The 20,602-nt window shown below is 33.1% G+C and overlaps 1 protein-coding gene and 1 long non-coding RNA gene across 2 annotated transcripts in view; both read left to right on the top strand.

The window, feature by feature from the left end:
* The first annotated feature begins 864 nt into the window (after nucleotides 1-864).
* Nucleotides 865-9,049, top strand: LOC145334124 (uncharacterized). Its single transcript, XR_013884720.1, has 3 exons — nucleotides 865-998; nucleotides 2,399-2,450; nucleotides 8,994-9,049. It is a non-coding gene; the product is annotated as an uncharacterized LOC145334124 (long non-coding RNA).
* Nucleotides 9,050-10,381: 1,332 nt separating this feature from the next.
* LOC145334373 (uncharacterized) overlaps nucleotides 10,382-20,602 on the top strand; it is a 105,568-nt gene continuing 95,347 nt past the window's right edge. Inside the window, exons 1-9 of the mRNA XM_080179827.1 lie at nucleotides 10,382-10,419; nucleotides 11,179-11,319; nucleotides 16,035-16,127; nucleotides 16,561-16,631; nucleotides 19,593-19,667; nucleotides 19,886-19,954; nucleotides 20,061-20,129; nucleotides 20,197-20,265; nucleotides 20,482-20,550. Of these exons, the coding sequence (XP_080035953.1) occupies nucleotides 10,382-10,419; nucleotides 11,179-11,319; nucleotides 16,035-16,127; nucleotides 16,561-16,631; nucleotides 19,593-19,667; nucleotides 19,886-19,954; nucleotides 20,061-20,129; nucleotides 20,197-20,265; nucleotides 20,482-20,550 (694 nt within the window). The remainder of the gene's footprint in view (nucleotides 10,420-11,178; nucleotides 11,320-16,034; nucleotides 16,128-16,560; nucleotides 16,632-19,592; nucleotides 19,668-19,885; nucleotides 19,955-20,060; nucleotides 20,130-20,196; nucleotides 20,266-20,481; nucleotides 20,551-20,602) is intronic.

The raw sequence follows: 20,602 nt of genomic DNA on the forward strand, positions 1-20,602 counted from the left end.
CTAGGGGCACTTGAGGAGGGGGTAGTTGAATTTGATAACCCAATCTCTTAATTTAGATTTAAAAAGAAAAAAAGAAAGAAAAAGGGGGAGGGGAATTTGTTTTGTTTGATTTCTATTGGGAGGGTAAGGGGTATCCTCCCCAAAATAGTTATAAACGTTCCCAGGATCTATGAAAAGCTACCCTATAAAGGAGGACCTGATCAGATCAGCGATCAGCAAGATCCTTCGGAACAAAAATACACACTCACAAACACAGAGAAACAGAAAGACGTAGTGTTTCTTTATTAAAGGGATATCTTTTAGGCGACAAATGAAACTCAATTTTCTTAGCTTCTTTTAAATATAGACGGCTTATTTTTTTTTTTAAATTCTCTGAACTATACGAATCCAGTGTATATATTAATTTGTCCGTATGTTTGCCTTAATATTATGGAGGAAATTCTTTGTAAATAAAATGTATTGCTCATTTATTAATTTTTTTTTGTATTTATGTTCTTCGCTATACTTAACAGGGATCTAAAGGGAAAAGACAATGGCCGATAAATCAATGTACATCCCCAATGATGATACACATAATTACCCCTTCTGTAGATTAAAATTAGTGGTTGAAACAAATGAACACTCAACTTAATGAAGCAACCAATCAAAATTCACTAAAGTCCCGATAGTTGTTGAGCCAACGAATAAGAAAACTTTTTTATATTTTTTTAAAGACTAGTGTATTTAACAGCCCATTGTCCCCTCTCTCTCTGGCTACTTATGCATTTTGTCATCCTTGCTTTAAGCTAATTTAGTAAAAGTAAAAGAAAGTTGATTTATAAAGCCATTTCAGATATTTAAGAGCTAACCTAAGAACCTAAAAGTGAAAATATGCGAAAAAAATGAACCGGATGCCAATTTGCACGAATATGAAATAAGAACAAGAACAAAATTATATATGTGTGCTAGCAGGGATAATATTCTCTTCAGAAAATGCAGGATGGATAATTTTATAACAGGTATGGTTGAAACTCAGGGCTCTAAAGGGTTAGAAAACAGACGAAAAACTGATGTACATCCCCAATGATGATAAACTTAATAACCCCTTCTTTAGATTACAATTAGTGGTTGGAACATTCGAACAATCAATTTAATAAACCAACCAATCACAATGAACTTAAAGTCCCCAAAGTTGATATGAAACTGTAAAACTTTGGAGACTAGTGTAATAAACAGCAATATTACCCCTTCCTCCCTGTTTAAATTTATAATTGTTCCTAAAGTAGCGCATCAATAACAAGCTAGCAATTTTTTCCAAAAATGTTGAACAATACGAGTAATCCTTATGAAACATAACAGGATGTTTGACTGTCTGTCGACTTGCCCCAATTCAATTACCCTTAAAGTAATAGAGAAATTGCGTTTCTATTCCTGCTTTAAATAAATTAAAATCGCAGCAATCCCCCCCCCCCCCCTCCCACACCTCCCAAAGAGGTACACGAATTTTAACATATTGCCAGACGAAACCTAGATTCTACAAAAACAACTTACTTTACTTTTAAACTATTTAAAAACTCAATCATCAATCAGTTACAAGTTTGAGAAGCTGAATGTTTCATTTTATGAAGTGAAGCTTTCTTAAGGGTCATTTTACATACAATTTTAAAGTGGTCTGGTTTCTAATACCCCAACAAGGCAAATTCTGTGGAACCAAAACCGAGTATAACATTAAGGAAGTGTAAATATTGGGTATTTATGATAATTGTCACGCATTTTGAGAGGAAATAATATCATTTTAAATTTCACTTTTTTATAACTCTTTTACATAAACAAGTGCCTTCACCCCTAGCCTCTAGAGGCCCAAATCCCCCCCCCCCACACACCTTTTTTGGAATTACATTAGATTCCCCCTCCATCAAGCATTTGAAAGCCATCATTTAAATCCAACCTAAAATTTTTTTTTTAAATATCCACATGTTTGGGATGTTCCAAAAAAGAACGTTTGCGTTTTCGTTTTTTTCTTCTAAGAATCATAATTTTTGTGGGTTTTACAAAAAGAATATAATTTCATTTTGTTCATTTGGTAATTATTATGTGTAGTACCAGCGGCTACGCTCCTCTAGGGGCACTTGAGGAGGGGAGGGTCGAATTTGATAACCCAATTTATTAGGTATTTTAGATTTTAAAAGAAAAAATTTTTTTTTTTGAGGGGTGGGTTAAATTTTTTTTCTAGGGGCGATTTCTCTTGGAAGGGTGGTGGTACCCTACCCCAAAATAGTTATAAACCTTCCCGGGACCAATGAAAAGCTACCCTGTTAAGGAGAATCAGATCGATTCAGCGGTTAGCGAGGTCCTTCGGTACAAACACATAGACAAATAGACACCCTGTTACTTTAGTATAAGGATTATTATTTTTTAGATAGCAGGACCAGCTTCTGCTATGGATGGATATGATAATGGATAATTTCAAGGTATACAAGATAGATAGATAGATAGATAGATAGATAGATAGATAGATAGATAGATAGATAGATAGATAGATAGATAGATAGATAGATAGATAGATAGATAGATAGATAGATAGATAGATAGATAGATAGATAGATAGATAGATAGATAGATAGATAGATAGATAGATAGATAGATAGATAGATAGATAGATAGATAGATAGATAGATAGATAGATAGATAGATAGATAGATAGATAGATAGATAGATAGATAGATAAATAAATAGATAGATAGATAGATAGATAGATAGATAGATAGATAGATAGATAGATAGATAGATAGATAGATAGATAGATAGATAGATAGATAGATAGATAGATAGATAGATAGATAGATAGATAGATAGATAGATAGATAGATAGATAGATAGATAGATAGATAGATAGATAGATAGATAGATAGATAGATAGATAGATAGATAGATAGATAGATAGATAGATAGATAGATAGATAGATAGATAGATAGATAGATAGATAGATAGATAGATAGATAGATAGATAGATAGATAGATAGATAGATAGATAGATAGATAGATAGATAGATAGATAGATAGATAGATAGATAGATAGAAAGATAGATAGACAGATAGATAGATAGATAGGGAACATTGGGATGTTAATTAAACTAGTCCTCAAAGTTTAAAAATTAAGGCGAAATTCGTAAAAGGACCAGGTAAATCTTCAGTAAACAAGGATGACAACATCCATAAAAGCGAAGCACTGAATCGGTAAGACAAACGGACATTTACACTTGTATAGTGTCTGAACTGAATAATCAGAATATAAAAGTATAAGATTCGAAGCAAAATTGTAAGTAAATATGTTGAAAAACTGCTTGATACAGGATAATGTTTATGGACATACTTACATCTTTAGGACTTGATTATAGAGTTGCTTCGCTTAAAATATTGTTCTTTGTTGTCTCAGGAATCAACATACCAAAAATCAGATCAAACGGATAATTAGATCACATAAAAATTTGTTGTTAAAAAAGTAGAAAAATCAACATGTTTAAAATGGACGTACGGACTTTCTGGTAATGATTATAGAGTTGCTACGCTTTCTAAATCGAACCTAACTACTACAGTAATCACCATGCAAAGTTTGAAATCGATAGGACAATTCTAACATGCCTAAATTAACGAATAAAAGCTAACTATCTCGGACGGACGGACGGACGGACGTACGGACGGACGGACGGACGGACGGACCGACCCTAATTATAGAAAAGCTTCGCTTTTAAAAAAGGACCAAGGAAATGTTCTGCAAAAAAAATGAACCTCGTAAAAGTGTCGAACTATGACGTAAGAAAAAAAATAACAATTAACCAATGAGAAGCCAGTATTCACTGTAATTGACCAATGGTAAAATATATAGCGGTCTCTCATTGGTTAATTGCTAATTTTTTTTGACGTCATAGTCAGACACTTTTACTGGGTTCAAAAAAAATATAAAAAATGGGGGGTAATTTTTGTTTTTTTTGTGGGGATGGGGGTGTCCCACCCTCCAAGAAAATAGCATAAAACCACCACAGGACCAGTAGGTATATTGCCTGAAGAGTAGAATCCGATCGGTTCAGTGGTTACCGAGATCTTAAGATTCAGACGGACGGATGGACGGACGGACAGACAAACATCATGCTACTTTGTATTATAGATATTTGTTTGCTTTAAAAATTTGGTAACTTATTAAAAATTATATTAAGTTGAATAAATCTTCGGTGTCTAAACGTTTCCACCACTAATCTTAATCTTGAAAGGACTACCAATGATAACCACTCACCCTATGTACTCCCTATAGAACCAACAAATAAATCCTTACTAAAAAGTAACAGGGTGTTAGTCTGTCTATCTGTCGCTTATCGTTAAACCGATATGTTTCTCCTTTACATTAGAGCTTCTCATGGGTCAATGGAAGGTTTATAACTTTTTTTGGTGGAGGGTGCCTCCACCCTCCAGAGAGAAAACATCTGGAAAAAATACCGTCAACACAAATTTTTACTTTTTCTTTGAAAACTAAAATGTAAATTGGAGGGTCGACCTACCTCCCCTCATTCCCCCAGGTGACTCTCGAGGCCTCTAGGGGCGTAGCCACTGGTAGTATATACATAGATATGTACGTATAGAATTGTTGATCCGTAGATAGATAGATATTTTAACAGACAGACAGACATAAATTTAAAAGTGTCAAAAATCACTCAAAATATTTAAAACATCAAAATTAATAATTTATCACGTATAACTTTTTTGTCTTTAATAAATTATGACCTTCGCTTATAAGGTGCATAAATTTTGATTTATGTTTTCATAAAAGTTTTAAAAATTGCATTATTTTATTTATAATAAAACATTCAGTCAGAACGTCAATATGTACTGCAAGTTGCTTCGTTGCGAGTATTTATGAGTTTCCCCCCTATATTTTGTTGTTGAACACACTAGAACAGTAAGTTCCCTGAAAAGTAGAGCACCATCAGTCTAGTTGTTACTGAGATCTTAAGCTTCAAACGCTTTGCCCCTTGCCTAACATATATAAATTTTCCTAATTTTCTGATTAGCGGGTTTTCGATGTATTTTCACAGTAGATTTTGATAGGTTATTTTAGGTTTGGTTAGGTATGTGTTAATGATTTCCCCGCAAGTTTATAGCCTACTGCAGGGGCTAGAAATAGGATAAAGGCTACGACGAAATACGACGAAACTCGCTACTTTGATTTCTTACTATGATTCGAAAATTTTGAGAGCGTTTTGTATTCTTTTTTATGTTATATTTTAGAAAATAATGTGAAAAATGCGCAGGTTTATTCGACCATCTACTTAAAATTTAGATTTATATACTTGACTACACTCCAATTTCTTTAAAGCTTGTCTATCACGGGCTGTGATCCAGCAAATTAATTCAATTTCAAATTGATGAAATTTAAATATTTGTTGGCGTAGAGTTGGCGTAAAACTTGATTTTTATGTAACCGAAGGAAAGTGGGTAAGAAGGGGGGGGGGATAATGGAAGAGGTTTGTGTGGATTTTTTCACTTCGAATTGTTTGTCAGAATAGCATTCCCTAGTCCCTGCTTGTCAATAAACATTAAACTAAACGAGGATTGGTATTTGCACGAATAGCGCAGTAATTGAGTTAATAAGTTAACAACAATAGCATACAGTTAGAATAGAGAAGATATTTTATTATCGAATCATATAACAGACAGCTTTCCGCGGACAGTGAGATGAAAAAAAGATTAAAACCAGTTTTATTGCCCGGGCAAACAAAACTGGTATTAGCTCTTCGATTTTTATATTAATATTCGGGGAAAATTGTAATTGTAATTCGATGATATATTCGATGAGTTTTTTGAGGGTGGTGGAATTCTCCCCCAAAATAGTTATACCCTGTTACCTGGAAGGACGTCCAAAAGGAGGTAGGGTAAATGGGTGATTAGCCCCCCCCCAAAAAAAAAAAAAAATCTTGGATGTCCTTTCCTATATGATATAAAGATTACCCCCCACCCCGGGAAAATGAATTTGTGGGTGCAGTAGGTTCCTCAAATGAAAGAACTTGGACGCCCTTGCCTGTTTCTTTAAATTATTATAAGGATAAGTTCATATAATAGAGTAGGTACACTAAAAAGCACAGTCAATGTTTTATTAATTTTATATTTTATAATTAAACTAGCGACTACGCCCCTAGATTAAATATCTGATTTGCTTTAAAAAAAAACATTTAAAATTACCAATTTATTGTTGCTGCGCTACATATCGACATTATTATTCTTGTTTTTGTTGTTGTAACAACGGAACTTCTCTATAAACGACCGATTGCGAGTCTGTCATTCTGTACCTCTATTTCTAATTAATAAGCATTACTAGTTATAAGTTAAAACAACTTGATTAAAATACTTAATATTAATATTAAAATATGTGTATTTTTGTCATCAAAACTGTGAATTTGACAGCCTCATTGAATTTATTGGGTGTGAAAATGACAGTAAATTTGTGTTTGTGACAGTAGTAAAGGTGTAATTTTGACAGTTGATATTTTTGCTAGTGGTAAAAGTGGCAACACCTCATAAAGTTTATATTATTCTTTCAAGAAAATTTGGCTACTATTGAAAAAATGGACCTTGTTTTTTTCCTTCCTATCATAAATTATAGTAAAAACTTTATTACATGTAAATTGATAATATTCAATAAAACAAGCACAATAACGTTTGATATGTAGCGAAGCAATAAAAAAGATAAAACAAATTTTCTGAAAAACCGATTAACATTAGCTGGAATAGAACTGGTTCTCTGCGATATTGAAAAATTTTGTATTACAGATAACTTTCAGCAATATTAAACTAAAAATCAGTTTTGTTAGCCTCGGCCTTATGCCCCTATGGGCTAAAAAAACTGGTTTTAATCTTATAATTTTTATTTTGATGTTCTTGGAAACATGTCTATAATACGAAGCGATAAATAACTATTTCCATTTATAAAGCCTACTTCAATTGGGTAATAAGCTATCAAACCGTAAAACTGACTTTTATTATATATGCATAAGGTTATAGAGCAGCTGTGCTATATGCATTAATTTTCAGTTATAAAACACAATAAATAATAGAATGGATTTTCCAGTATGGTTTCCAAACCGATTTATTTCCGGGGGATTAAACCGGTTTTGAGCAATTGTCCAATTGATTCCTATTTTATTGGCCTGGGCCTTTAGTATTAGGATAAGTTTACTTTTATTTTAAGTTTTGCAGCTCTTTTTATTTTGCTAATATAAAGGATGTTTAAAAAAAACAATCGCCTCACTCTTTTCAATATAAACCCTACATTTTTGGTCAAAAACTAACAAAAAATGACCCAATTCATGTCCAAGCAATGACAATGAGATAACACTATTGATTTTGATTTCTACTCACCTCTCCTGAGCACTACAGCTCGATTCCTAGCCCCTTTGGAGAATTTTACATGGAGAGTGCATATTTTATTACAAATTAAGATTAAAATTATTTGTCTTTTTAAAAAAAGTATAAACTGTCTAAAGTACTTGAAATCTTGTAGATAGACCCAATAATGTTCAGAATTTTTGATGGGGTATATAAAGACCTTTCTATAGACGCCTTAAACAGATTTCTACCTCAATCCTTGCCAATTTGGCATAAAAAAAAACAGACCCATTAAACATTGAGACATGGTGGCTCTGTCTTTTAAAAAATGAACAAATCGTCTTTAATACTTAAAATCTTGCAGATAGACCCCATTATATTTAGAATTTTTGATGGGGCATGTAAAGACCTTTTTATAGACACCTTAACCAGGTTTCTATCACAATCTTAGCCATTTTGGCATCAAAAAGAAAGATCTGTCAAACATCAAGAACTAGAGGGACCCGTCATGTATCAATGTTTGATGGGTCTGTCTTTTTTATGCCAAATTGGCTAGTTCTTAAATTGTACTTAATTGTTATAAGAAACACCATGAAAACGCTGTTGAGGCGATTATCAATCAGAGCTAACCATTACCTACTGACCCTAACTTTATAAAAGCCTTGTTTTTAATAATTTGTATGATTACTATTTACCCCTAGCATCTATGCGTTATTAATTCAACCGGTGAAAGACAGAAGTAGAAAAATAGACCAAAACCATCTTCCCTACAGTTGAGATCTCAATTGGTGCAATGGTTAGCGAGATTTTCAAATGCTATTCTGACACAATGCCTCCATTATTTTGAACTTTCAAATGGTGATTTATAAGACGATTAGTAACAATGTTATACGGTCATAATCACTTCGAATTTTTCAGACCTCTAAATTATACAGGGTATCACTCAATAAATTAAGTAAAAGAATAGAGGGGGCAGGAGTTAAATAACTGTGTTGGGACCCTGTGCCGATTTCCATTGGGTCTTTAAATATCAGCCAATAGCTTCGAAAAGATTAACACGGCTAAGTCGCCACTAAAAACAGTAAGAAATTTGCTAGCCGATGAAAAAGCTTCCCACCGCTTAATCCAGGTAGCTGTCTGGGTTATACATTAAGAGATATAAGTTTTCCGGAATTGTAATGTAGGGAGTAGATTTGAAATCTGCATCAAATTTTAAGGATTTTTTATAAAATTCGTTTTTTGTATAATTCTTTATCTAAAAGCGGAAATACAAATTAAGTTAATTAATTTTGGCATCTGTGATTGGTGGATTTAAAAAATCTGCGCTCTGATTGGATGTCGTACATCATTCAACCAATTAGAGCGCAGGTAGTTTAAAATCCACCTATCCTATTGGTCAAAATTAATTAACTTAAAATGTATTTTCGCTTTTAGATAAAGAATTTTACAAAAAACGAATTTTATAAAAAAAATCCTTAAAATTTGATGCAGATTTCAAATCTACTCCCTACATTACAATTCCGGAAAACTTATATCTCTTATTATACATGTATATTTATACATCTATTACTACTATAATTTAAACTGTCTAATATATTATTCCCTATTATGAATGTTGTGATCCTTGTTATTTTTTCAGAAGAAAGTGGAAGAAACAAGACTTCTAATATTTCTACTCTTGTGCACAACATACAGGAATCATTTTTTAATTAATAATAATTATTTATTGCATCGCATTATAGACAGCTTTACGAGCATATAAAAATGTACAATTATAAAATTAGAACCAGTTTTGTTAGAGCCTAAGATCCGAAGGCCAGGGCTAACAAAACTGGTGTTAATTCTACGATTTTTCATTTTTTATATTTATTGAAAATTGTCTGTAATACGATGCTAGGCATAATTTTTCAGTATGGCTGAGAACCTGTTCTAATCCTGTAGATATTGATCGGTTTCGATTACATACTTCGAGTCTCTTACCAAATTGCGTCATAACCCAAAACGTTAAAAAGTTTATGCAAACTACCTAGTCCTAATCTATAGCGTAACGCGTAGCGAATCCGCTCGTCGATGGGGATTTGAAGGGTTCGAGTCTTGGCCAAAACATAACAGAATCAAAGACATAAAAAAAACTTCTGCTGTGTCAAATTATAATATTAAAAATAGAAAGAATTTCTTGGCTCAAATTAAGAAACATAAATTTAATTATAAAATGATATTTTTACAGTATACAAACAGTATTGGCCGACTGTCCATTAGCAGGTATTGTATCATGGAAAATTAAATTTTAATATTTTATTAGTTATTTATCGCATATAAATATTCAAGACAGCTTTCCGTGGATATTAAGATGAAAAATTTTAAGATTAAATCCAGTTTTGTTACCCCAAGGGACCTAAGGCCCGAGCAAACAAAAGCCGGTATTAATTTTATGATTTTCGTTTTAACAATCGTGAAAAGTTGTCTGTAATACGATGCTATACATGATTTTTCAGTATGGCTGAGAACCGGTTCCATTCCAGCGGATATTAATCGGTTTCGTAGACAATGACATTCCGGAAAACAATAAAAATATTTTAGTTGTACGTCTTCTCTTTAATTAGAGTATGATCGTACGTCTGTTGAACGAACCGATAGCATTTGAAATATTAACACAGCTAAGTCGCTACAAAATGGCAGAAAGCCATTTGCTAGCAGACTAAAAAGGACCCCCAATATGGGGATCCAGGTCGTTGTCTTGTTATACATTTATATTTATAGAATTATTGACATAATATCTATAGCTATTTTTGGGATTGTCGGTTTCATAACGTCGCCTCTTAAGGGGCGGTTCGTTATATGTTCACTTTAGCTTTTAATAATTTATTTTAGGTTAGGTAAGGTAAATGTTAAGGATTGCCCCGTAGGTGCTAGAAATAAGGAAAGCAACTGGGAAAATACGACGAAACGCCCATTAAGAGACGATGTCGCGAAACCGACATTACCCGATATTTCTTTTAGATTTGACGTGCGCAGACGATCACGAAAATGTTGTCGCCGTCGATTTTGGAATTGAATCTGCTCAGGTGAGTTTTCCAGGGATCTACAGGGATAAGACAATGGCCGAAAAATTTATAGTGCCTATAGAAAATGACTTCATACAATACATTCATTTAAATTGACCAATGTTAGACAAGTATGACGTCATTTTTATAGGCAACTAATTTACATGGCAGATCTTAGCCTCCAAGGACGTCCAAGCATTTTATTTGACAGAAAGCCTCACTTATATTTTGGCAGGACCTCATTGCCATTTTGTTTTTCAGTTAATTGTAAAAGACGCCTTCTTGTTTTTAGGCCTGCAATTAGGAATGCCGCGAAACAGCAGGACGCACTTGAATTATTGTAGTGCCTTGCCGCCATTTTGTTTTTCAGTGAATTGTGATAGACGCAATGTTGTTTTTTAGGCCTGCAATGAGCAATGCCACGGAAAAGGTTGTACCTTACTCTACCTGGCAGGACTTCATCTCCATTTTGTTTTTCAATTCTTTTTGTCTTTAACGCTGCGAAACAGCTGGACGCACTTACTCAATTACGATAATGCCTCGCCGCCATTTTGATTTTTAGTTAATTTATTGTGATACACGCCATTGAGGATATACAAACTTTCCCGATTTTGTATAATTTTTGAGGAACACGACTCCAGTTACGTCATATTTTTCTTTCCCGAAAAAGGGAAGGGGGGAAGAAAATCTCTTCAAAAGAGATGGGGAAAACCCCCTTTTCTCCCATCTCTTTTTTCTTCCCCCCAGTTTGTATATCCTCCACGCCATTTTATTTTTCAGGCCTGCAATGAGCAATGCCGGGAAACAGAAGGATGCAGCCACTTTACATGGCACAGTCCAGCTGCCCCTATTCTCGGCGGCAGCTGCTTTCTATTCTCAAGTTGCAATAAGATGGTGGACTGCTATGGATGCTACACGTAAGTAACTTCAAGTCTTTATTTCTATGGATCTAAAGGGAAAAAGACAATGGCCAATAAATTGATTTACATCCCCAGTGATGGTACACAAAAGTAACCTTTTTGTAGATTACAATTAGTGGTTGAAACGTTTGGACACCCAACTTCATGATCTAACCAATATTATGACAGGGGAAAAACTGTCGTCAATTTAGGTTGTTATTTCCCCTGTCATTCATTGGTAAGTTCGTTTGTCCATTTGGAGTGGAGGGGGGGGGGGCGGGGGGGGGTGAGGATAATCTGGTGTAAGATCTAAGTAATAATAAATCCATTACAGTATGAAACATATTTATATTATATTCTATTTTAAAATGAAAAACCAATCTATAAAATAACATTAAATGCAAATAAATTGCATAAAATAATATTAGCGAATAAATGGTTTACATTTTTGTTGAAAAGTATATTTTTAAAATAAAAATGTTACACAAATTTTCACACAATGAATATTAAGTGTTCAGTTAATGTGACTAAATACCGATGAGCCCTAAAAGGGCGAAACACTGTGTCTATGGATATTATATAAAGTAGTAAGCTTTTTTTGTCCGTAGCAAGGGATCTCGATAACCGCTGAACCGATATGGTTCTCCTTTAGAGTTAAGCTTCTTATAGGTCCAGGAAAAGTTTTAAACTATTTTGGAGAGGGTATCTCCACCATCCTAATAAAAAATGATAACACTCAAAAAATTGGTATACTTTTCTCTAAAAAATGAAATGGGGGAGCATGACAATGACAACCCCCCCCCCCCACATCAGTTTAATTGGCCGGGTGGCTTCTAGGGGCGTAGCTGCTAGTTAAAGTATTTAGTTTTTGTCTATCCGTTAAGAAACCGCTGATGCTAACGTTTGAACCAAATGAATTTCTAATCACAGAACCATCACATGGGAAGCTTTAGAAGGTTTTAGGTTTTTTTTATTTTTAAATTTAAGTCTTTCGCTTGTATTAGGCTATTTTACTGCCTCTCTCCCCTATATCCTAGGGGCGCAGGCCATGATAAATTACGTTTTGGCCTTTAAATCATAAATTTATTTGAAAATCTCTTAAAACCTCACAAAGACTATTCCGAATCATCATTTCAAATTTTGACCTCTAAGGTTATCTTTAAAAGCTTTTATAGTGCTCATAAAAGATATGGCACCATACAACACAAATGACCAATGATAGGCCAATACACAAACTAAATTACCAGTGGCATACCAGTATACATTTCATTTGACCAAAGGTAGGCCAGTATTCATTTTAATTTACAAATGGAAGAACAGTATATATTTGGCAGTCCAGTATTGATTTAAATTGACCAATGTTAGACCAGTAGGCACTATAAAAAGCTACTTATCTTTTTTTCACTTTTATAATTTGAACAAAATTATTTGGAACGTATGCATGCAAAGATTTTGCTCTAATTCAATTAAAAGGCATCTAACCACAGATTTTTACAGCAGATATCAAATAGTGGTGAACAGTGAAATTTCTCAGGGATTTAAAGGGATAAGACAATGGCCAATACATTTATGTCTTAGTTATGTCCTGGGATGCATCCCCGATGATGATACACAAAATAACCCCTTCTGTAGAATACAAATAGTGGTTAAAACGTATGGTACTATGGACACTCAACTTAATGATTTAAATAATCAAAATTTAATAAAAGTTGTTAAGCCATGTTAATGTTAATTAGAAAACATTATCACTACTTTTTTTGTACTAGTGGACAAGTGATATAAACAGCCCAATATCCTCTCCCCCCCTGGAACTTTCAACACAATTATAAATAGACCAAAAATTATGAATACACATTGATTTTACAAATATTGTACGCAACGCAATTTTAGAACATTTTACTAGTGTTAAGAACAAAGACATACTCTCATTTTTAGATTTTAATTATAGAAATGCTTCGCTTTTAATATTGTACCTTGTTATTCCATTTAAGGATATCCTATAAAAGTAGTTGACAAAAAGTTAGAAATCAGCATGTTTTAAATGAACGTACGTACGGATTTTCTGGAGTTGCTACACTTTCTAAAGCGTTCCTAAACCAATAGGACAATTCTAACATGTCTAAATGAACGATAAGAGCTATCTTTTTCGGATGGACGGACCGATCCTGATTAAAGAAAAGTTGCGCTTTTCGAAATACCTTATTTTGATTGTTAAAAAAGGATTGTATAAATCGAAAAAATGGTCTGGTACAATTTAAAAAATGCATAAAAGCGGCTACAAAAAATAGAGGTTTTTTTTCAAAATACTTCAAATAATAAAAAAAGTTAAAGTTAAATAAATAAACAATTGTGTAAGGTTTATTTTAATAAGAAAATCAATAAACAAAAAATGATAAGAAAGGCTTTTAGAACTATTTTTGTTATAACTTTTTTTGTGTGGTTTTTAGCACCTCTAAATGAAAGGGAAAATAAAATAAAGAAAAAAACTCACCAAAAAAGGTGAGAAAAGTAAAAATAGAGAGTGAGAGATAAAAAGTTTGTGAGAGGGAGGAGAAAGTATGAGAGAGAGAGAGAGAGAGAGAGAGAGAGAGAGAGAGAGAGAGAGAGAGAGAGAGAGAGAGAGAGAGAGAGAGAGAGAGAGATAGAGAGAGAGAGAGAGAGAGAGAGAGAGAGAGAGAGAGAGAGAGAAAAAAAAAAGCTAGTAGCAATAAAGTAATCTCACTCTAAATTATCAAATTCTGCCTTTTGTAGCTATTAAATAGAAGGAGAAAGAAATACCATTTTTATTTTTAAAATTCATTTATGAATATTATTAGAAAATTCCAAAATTGAATAAGGTAATATGTTACTTAATTTTTTAACAAATGTGCCTAATTAAGCGTAAACTTAATTTATTTGTAGCAAAACTTCTCTAGAACGTTGAAGGTACGTAAAACTCCGCTAATTTGTGGGTTATGATGGAATTGCAATAATACTTGAAATAAAAATTCCTAGCGAGCACCCCCCCCCCTATTTTGAAATATAAGAAAAAGTAGCGAGTTGTCTTAAACCTGCAGGGCTTATATCTCTGTGGTTACTCAACCCTGTGGGTTTACGCTGTATATCCTTGTACTAAAGTAACAGGATGTCTGTTTGTTTGTCTGTATGTTTGTACCGAAGGAACTCGCTAACCGCTGAACCGATCGGGTTCTCCTTAACAGGTTAGATTCTCATAAGTTCCGAGAAGGTTTATATCTATTTTGGGGGAGGGTACCACCACCCTCCCAAGAGAAATCACAAAAAAAAAATTTAAAAAATTACGTTTCTCGATTTATCAACGTCAAACGCAACATAGACGTATATAGATATTTAAAAAAAAACATTTAAAGTGCCACTAGAGGCCTCTAGAGGCGTAGCCGCTAGTAATTAATATAACCTAACAAAGTTAAAAAACAAACACAAGAAAAACTCAACTCCCCCCCCCCCTCACTCTATTCACTCTATTATTTAAAAATAGATTAAAAATATAACCTAACCTAAGTATGACCCAGGTAACAAATAGCAGCAGAAAAGGTAAACCATTTTAAAAAAAGAGTGGTTTCCGTGTTCGACAAGGAGTTTTGAGGGAAATCAATGAAGAGCAAAGATGTAGTAATATCAAACAGATCTAGTAGTTGCTTCAGACAGATGGACGACTGTGCACTTTTATAATCCTTGTTTTTAAATTTATGCAATACAAAATTTATTTATTTTTAAATGCAATGTCTATGAGCTTCATTAAACAGTAATTGCAATAGTTTTTAAAAAAATAATTACTAAATGGCATCTTTAAATGAAATTTTGAGGTTTAAAAAATGATTAATTAATGGCATCTTTAATTGAAATCTTACGGTTTAAAAATGAAATTAAAAGATGTATAGATTTAAACAAATTATTTATTAGCTGTCTATTGATATATTTATTTGTGAACAAATCATATACCTATAACTATATTTTTATCTATCTATCTATTTATCTATCTATCTATCTATCTATCTATCTATCTATTTATTATCTATCTATCTATATATCTATCAAGGGGAGGAGCAGATTGTACGTGTAGCAAGAAACTGGCATGTGACGCGCATTGGACCTCGTTTGTTGGATTTAGGTAAGGTTTTCTATGGTATTTTTATATTTCACACATTGTACCCTGGAGAGTTGTGAAATAAATCAAAAAAAGGCCGTGGGGGGGGGGGGGGTATTTAATTTTTTATTAGGATAGGTTAGGTTGGGAACTGGGTTAGGCCCCCCTAAGATTTAGGCCTCCTACATGGGTTAGGTAGGATATGGAAGGAACTACCCACCCCCTTATTTTTATGGCTTTTTTCATAGTTTCAAGAGTTGTCCCCAAGGGGAAATGGGATGGGTAAATTATGTAAAATGTAAAATTAATCCTTGAAAAATATACAAAAACCTTTATGATACCAATCTTTAAAGCATTCATAATTAATTAGGCCATAACTAAAATATTTTACTATAGGAGAACAGGTACTTTGATTTGTAACATCTTTTTTTGTGTATAGAATAGTTATTAATAGCCTCGTATTATAGACAGCTTTTCGCAGATATTAGAATAAAAAATTATAAGATTAAAACCAAGGACTTAAACTGGTATTAATGTTATGATTATTTTTTATTTTAATATTTGTAGAAAATTGTCTGTAATACGATGCTATACATGCTTTTTTATACTGGAACAAATTTCTCATTTTTCAGTGATCGAATTATGAGTGAAAAGGCATGTCAAGATTTCTGTTTTTCTCGGCGACGCTGTCAACATTTCACCTGGTTTGATGAAACTGATTCCAGGTAGGATTATTTATTTGTTGCATCATATTATAGACAGCTTTCCGCGGAAAGTAAAAGTAAAACTTATAAGATCAACAAAACTGTCTAAAACTGTGGAAAATAAATATATAAACAAAATTGTAAGTAAATTTGCTGCAAAACTGGTTAAATGCAGGATACTCTTTAAGGACATACTGAAATATGAAGGTCTTGATTATAAAGATGCTTCTCTTTCACATTGTACCTACATGTAATAGGAATCAGTATTCCAAAAACCAGATAATTTAGTTGATTATACCACATAAAAAATTGTCGTTAAAAGAATACATAATTTTTTATATGGACGTACGGACTTTCTAGTAACAATTATAGAGTTACTATGCTTCCAAAATCATACTTAACTATACTAGGGATCATCATCAACTTTGAAATTTGATATGTGTATGCTTTCTAGATTTGCCAACTACTGTTTTCTGTACTCTAATTGTGAAATAGAAGATCACGAGTGTACTGGCTGTGTTTCAGGTGGGTATATACAGATAGACAGACAGATAGATAGACAGATAAATAGACAGATCACGAGTGTACTGGCTGTGTTTCAGGTGGGTATATACAGATAGACAGATAGATAGGCAGACAGATCACGAGTGTACTGGCTGTGTTTCATGTGGGTATATACAGATAGACAGACAGATAGATAGACAGATAAATAGACAGATCACGAGTGTACTAGCTATGGTTCATGTGGGTATATACAGATAGACGGATAGATAGACAGATAGATAGACAGATAGATAGACAGATAGATAGACAGATAGATAGACAGATAGATAGACAGATAGATAGACAGATAGATAGACAGATAGATAGACAGATAGATAGACAGATAGATAGACAGATAGATAGACAGATAGATAGACAGATAGATAAACAGATAGATAGACAGATCACGAGTGTACTAGCTATGGTTCATGTGGGTATATACAGATAGATAGACAGATCACGAGTGTACTGGCTATGGTTCATATGGGTATATACAGATAGATATACCAGACAGATAGACAGACAGATAGACAGACAGATAGACAGACAGATAGACAGACAGATAGACAGACAGATAGACAGACAGATAGACAGACAGATAGACAGACAGATAGACATACAGATAGACAGACAGATAGACAGACAGATAGACAGACAGATAGACAGACAGATAGACAGACAGATAGACAGACAGATAGACAGACAGATAGACAGACAGATATACAGACAGATAGACAGACAGATAGACAGACAGATAGACAGACAGATAGACAGACAGATAGACAGACAGATAGACAGACAGATAGACATACAGATAGACAGACAGATAGACAGACAGATAGACTGACAGATAGACAGACAGATAGACAGACAGATAGACAGACAGATAGACAGACAGATAGACAGACAGATAGACAGACAGACAGACAGACAGACAGACAGACAGACAGACAGACAGACATATAGACAGACAGATAGACAGACAGATAGACAGACAGATCACGAGTGTACTGCTTGTGTTTCAGGTGGGTACATACATTCTAGGAATGGGCCGGATAACCGGATATTGAGGTAGCAAAAAAAATTTCTTCATAAGATTGTGTTTTATCATATAAAAAAAGGTTAAAACTGTCCGTCAGTATGTCCATTTGTAGGTACATATTCCATATTTTTCTATGCATTTTTACAAACAAAAAACCTTTAGCTGTTTTTCTGTCATTCGTCAAAATAGGATAAATACATAGGTAGTAAGGTGGATAGAAATATAGAAAGATAAATGAATAGATAGATCGAAACTCATTATTTTGGATATAAATCAAAATAATTTCTAGGACCACGAAGTTGCTTTTTGGAAGCTGAGCTATGGGAGGAGCAATTAACAACTTACATACCTCCAACAGAACAGACAACCACCTGTACACCCTTTGCTCCGGTTAGTAGATAGATGGATGGATAGATATATATATTTAGATATTTAGATACATAGATGGATGGTTAGATTGATAGATAGATATATAATAACAATAAGAGGAACAATTAAAAACGTACATCCCTCCAACAGAATAGGCAACCACTTGTACACCCTTTGCTCCGGTTAGTAGAAAGATAGATAGATGGATAGAAAGATGGGTAAATAGATGGATAGATAGATAAATATCGCAAGGAGGAGCAATTAACAACTTACATACCTCCAACAGAACAGACATCCACACGTACAGTGTACACCCTTTGCTCCGGTTAGTAGATAGATAGATGGATAAATATATATTTAGATACATAGATGGATAGCTAGATTGATAGATAGATATATAATAACAATAAGAGGAACAATTAAAAACGTACATCCCTCCAACAGAATAGGCAACCACCTGTACACCCTTTGCTCCGGTTAGTAGAAAGATAGATAGATGGATAGAAAGATGGGTAAATAGATGGATAGATAGATAAATATCGCAAGGAGGAGCAATTAACAACTTATATACCTCCAACAGAACAGACAATCACATGTACAGTGTACACCCTTTGCTCCGGTTAGTAGATAGATAAATGGATAAATATATATTTAGATACATAGATGGATAGTTAGATTGATAGATAGATATATAATAACAATAAGAGGAACAATTGACAACTTATTATATATAATTCCAACAGAACAGACAACCATATGCTCTTTATTTTCTCCAATTAGTACATAGATAGATACATACATAGATAGATAGATAGAAATATGTTTAGACACAAAGTTAGACAATCAAATAGACAGACGTACAGATAGCCAGACAGACAAATGTGTATTTATGTAGACTACTCTATGACCTGTACAATTAGAATCAATACAGATAAACAGACAAATTGAGAGACAGATAGATATACAGATAGACAGACATAAAGACAGACAAATATAGAGACAGATGGAGGTACAGAGAGACAGACAGATAGTCAATGTTTTTTTTTTTATTATTATAGACAACAGCTGGACTAGTAGGAACTACAACTTTAACCTTAGAATCAGTTTAGATAAACAGAAAGAAAGATAGACAGACAGATATAGAGCAAATGGTGGTGCAGATATACAGACAGAAAGCCAATGTTTTTTATTATAGACAACAGCTGGATTAGTAGGAACTACAACTTTAACATTAGAATCAAGTGGACCTCTACCTCCAATACCTGGTATATATAAAGTTTTTATTTGTGGTGCATAAAGATACTCTATCACTTCTTATGTTCATATTTCTTAACAATATATTGTATCACCTTAATTATTGTTGTTAATTTGTTTGATTGTTGATTACTTTAAACCAGGTAAGGTTAGGTTAGATTGGGTATTGAGTAGCCTTGCAGGAGTAGGATCCCGTCTGGAGTTAGGCTAAAGAAATAAAAAAAAATACACCAATCTTATGGAAAGACATTATTTTTAAAAGAATTTATATGATGTAGGTGATACTGCTGGTACTTCAGATAATGTTCTCTCTGTTTCCACTGTTACTGACTCTAGTGGTAATATAGTAACAGGTATGAGATAAGATAGATAGATTGACAAACAGATGGACACTCAGTTCAAGATATAATTAATAAGAAAAAATTGGAAAAAGAAATATTCATCTTAATTTTTTGTCTTGATCTACAATGATTAATCTAAGTAAAAACTTAGATTAAAAAAAAAATATTTTCAAAAAAATATATTACAGGACTATATAGCAGATTGGTTAATGTCAATTTTTAATTTCTAGACTCAAATGGAAATGCTGTAACTGAGTCAACATTGGCTGTAACAGATTCCAGTGGTAACAAAGTTACAGGTTACAAAATTATTCGTTTAGTTTTATGTAAATTTTCATAAAATTTGTAAAGTTTGGGTCGTTTTTCAGTAATATATTCAAACTATTTCTCATTTTTTGTTTCTAGATTCCAGTGGAAATGTTGTGACACAATCTGTGTTGCCAGTAACAGATTCTACTGGTAACTTAGTTACAGGTAATCAATATTTTTTTATAGTGTTTTTCAAAATAGGTCTTTTGGCAATTGATTGTTTACATATTAGATTCAAGTGGTAATGCTGTAACACAATCTGTGTTACCAGTAACAGATTCGAGTGGTAACTTAGTTACAGGTATTTAATATTTTTGAATAGTTCAAGGCTTATTTTTAAAATAAGAGGGATTCAAAATTAATTTTTAAATATCAGATTCTAGTGGTAATTCTGTAACACAATCTGTGTTAGCTGTCACTGACTCTAGTGGTAACTTAGTTACAGGTATTTAATATTTTTAAAAAACATTTCTTTCTTCAAAAAAAGTCTTTTATCAATTAATTCTTTACATATCAGATTCTAGTGGTAATGTTGTGACACAATCTGTGTTGCCAGTAACAGATTCTACTGGTAACTTAGTTACAGGTAATCAATATTTTTTAATAGTGTTTTTCAATATAGGTCTTTTGGCAATTGA

The sequence above is a fragment of the Acartia tonsa genome, chromosome 12 (genome assembly GCF_053477335.1).
Source record: "Acartia tonsa isolate MP-2025a chromosome 12, ASM5347733v1, whole genome shotgun sequence".
Classification (NCBI taxonomy): domain Eukaryota; kingdom Metazoa; phylum Arthropoda; class Copepoda; order Calanoida; family Acartiidae; genus Acartia; species Acartia tonsa.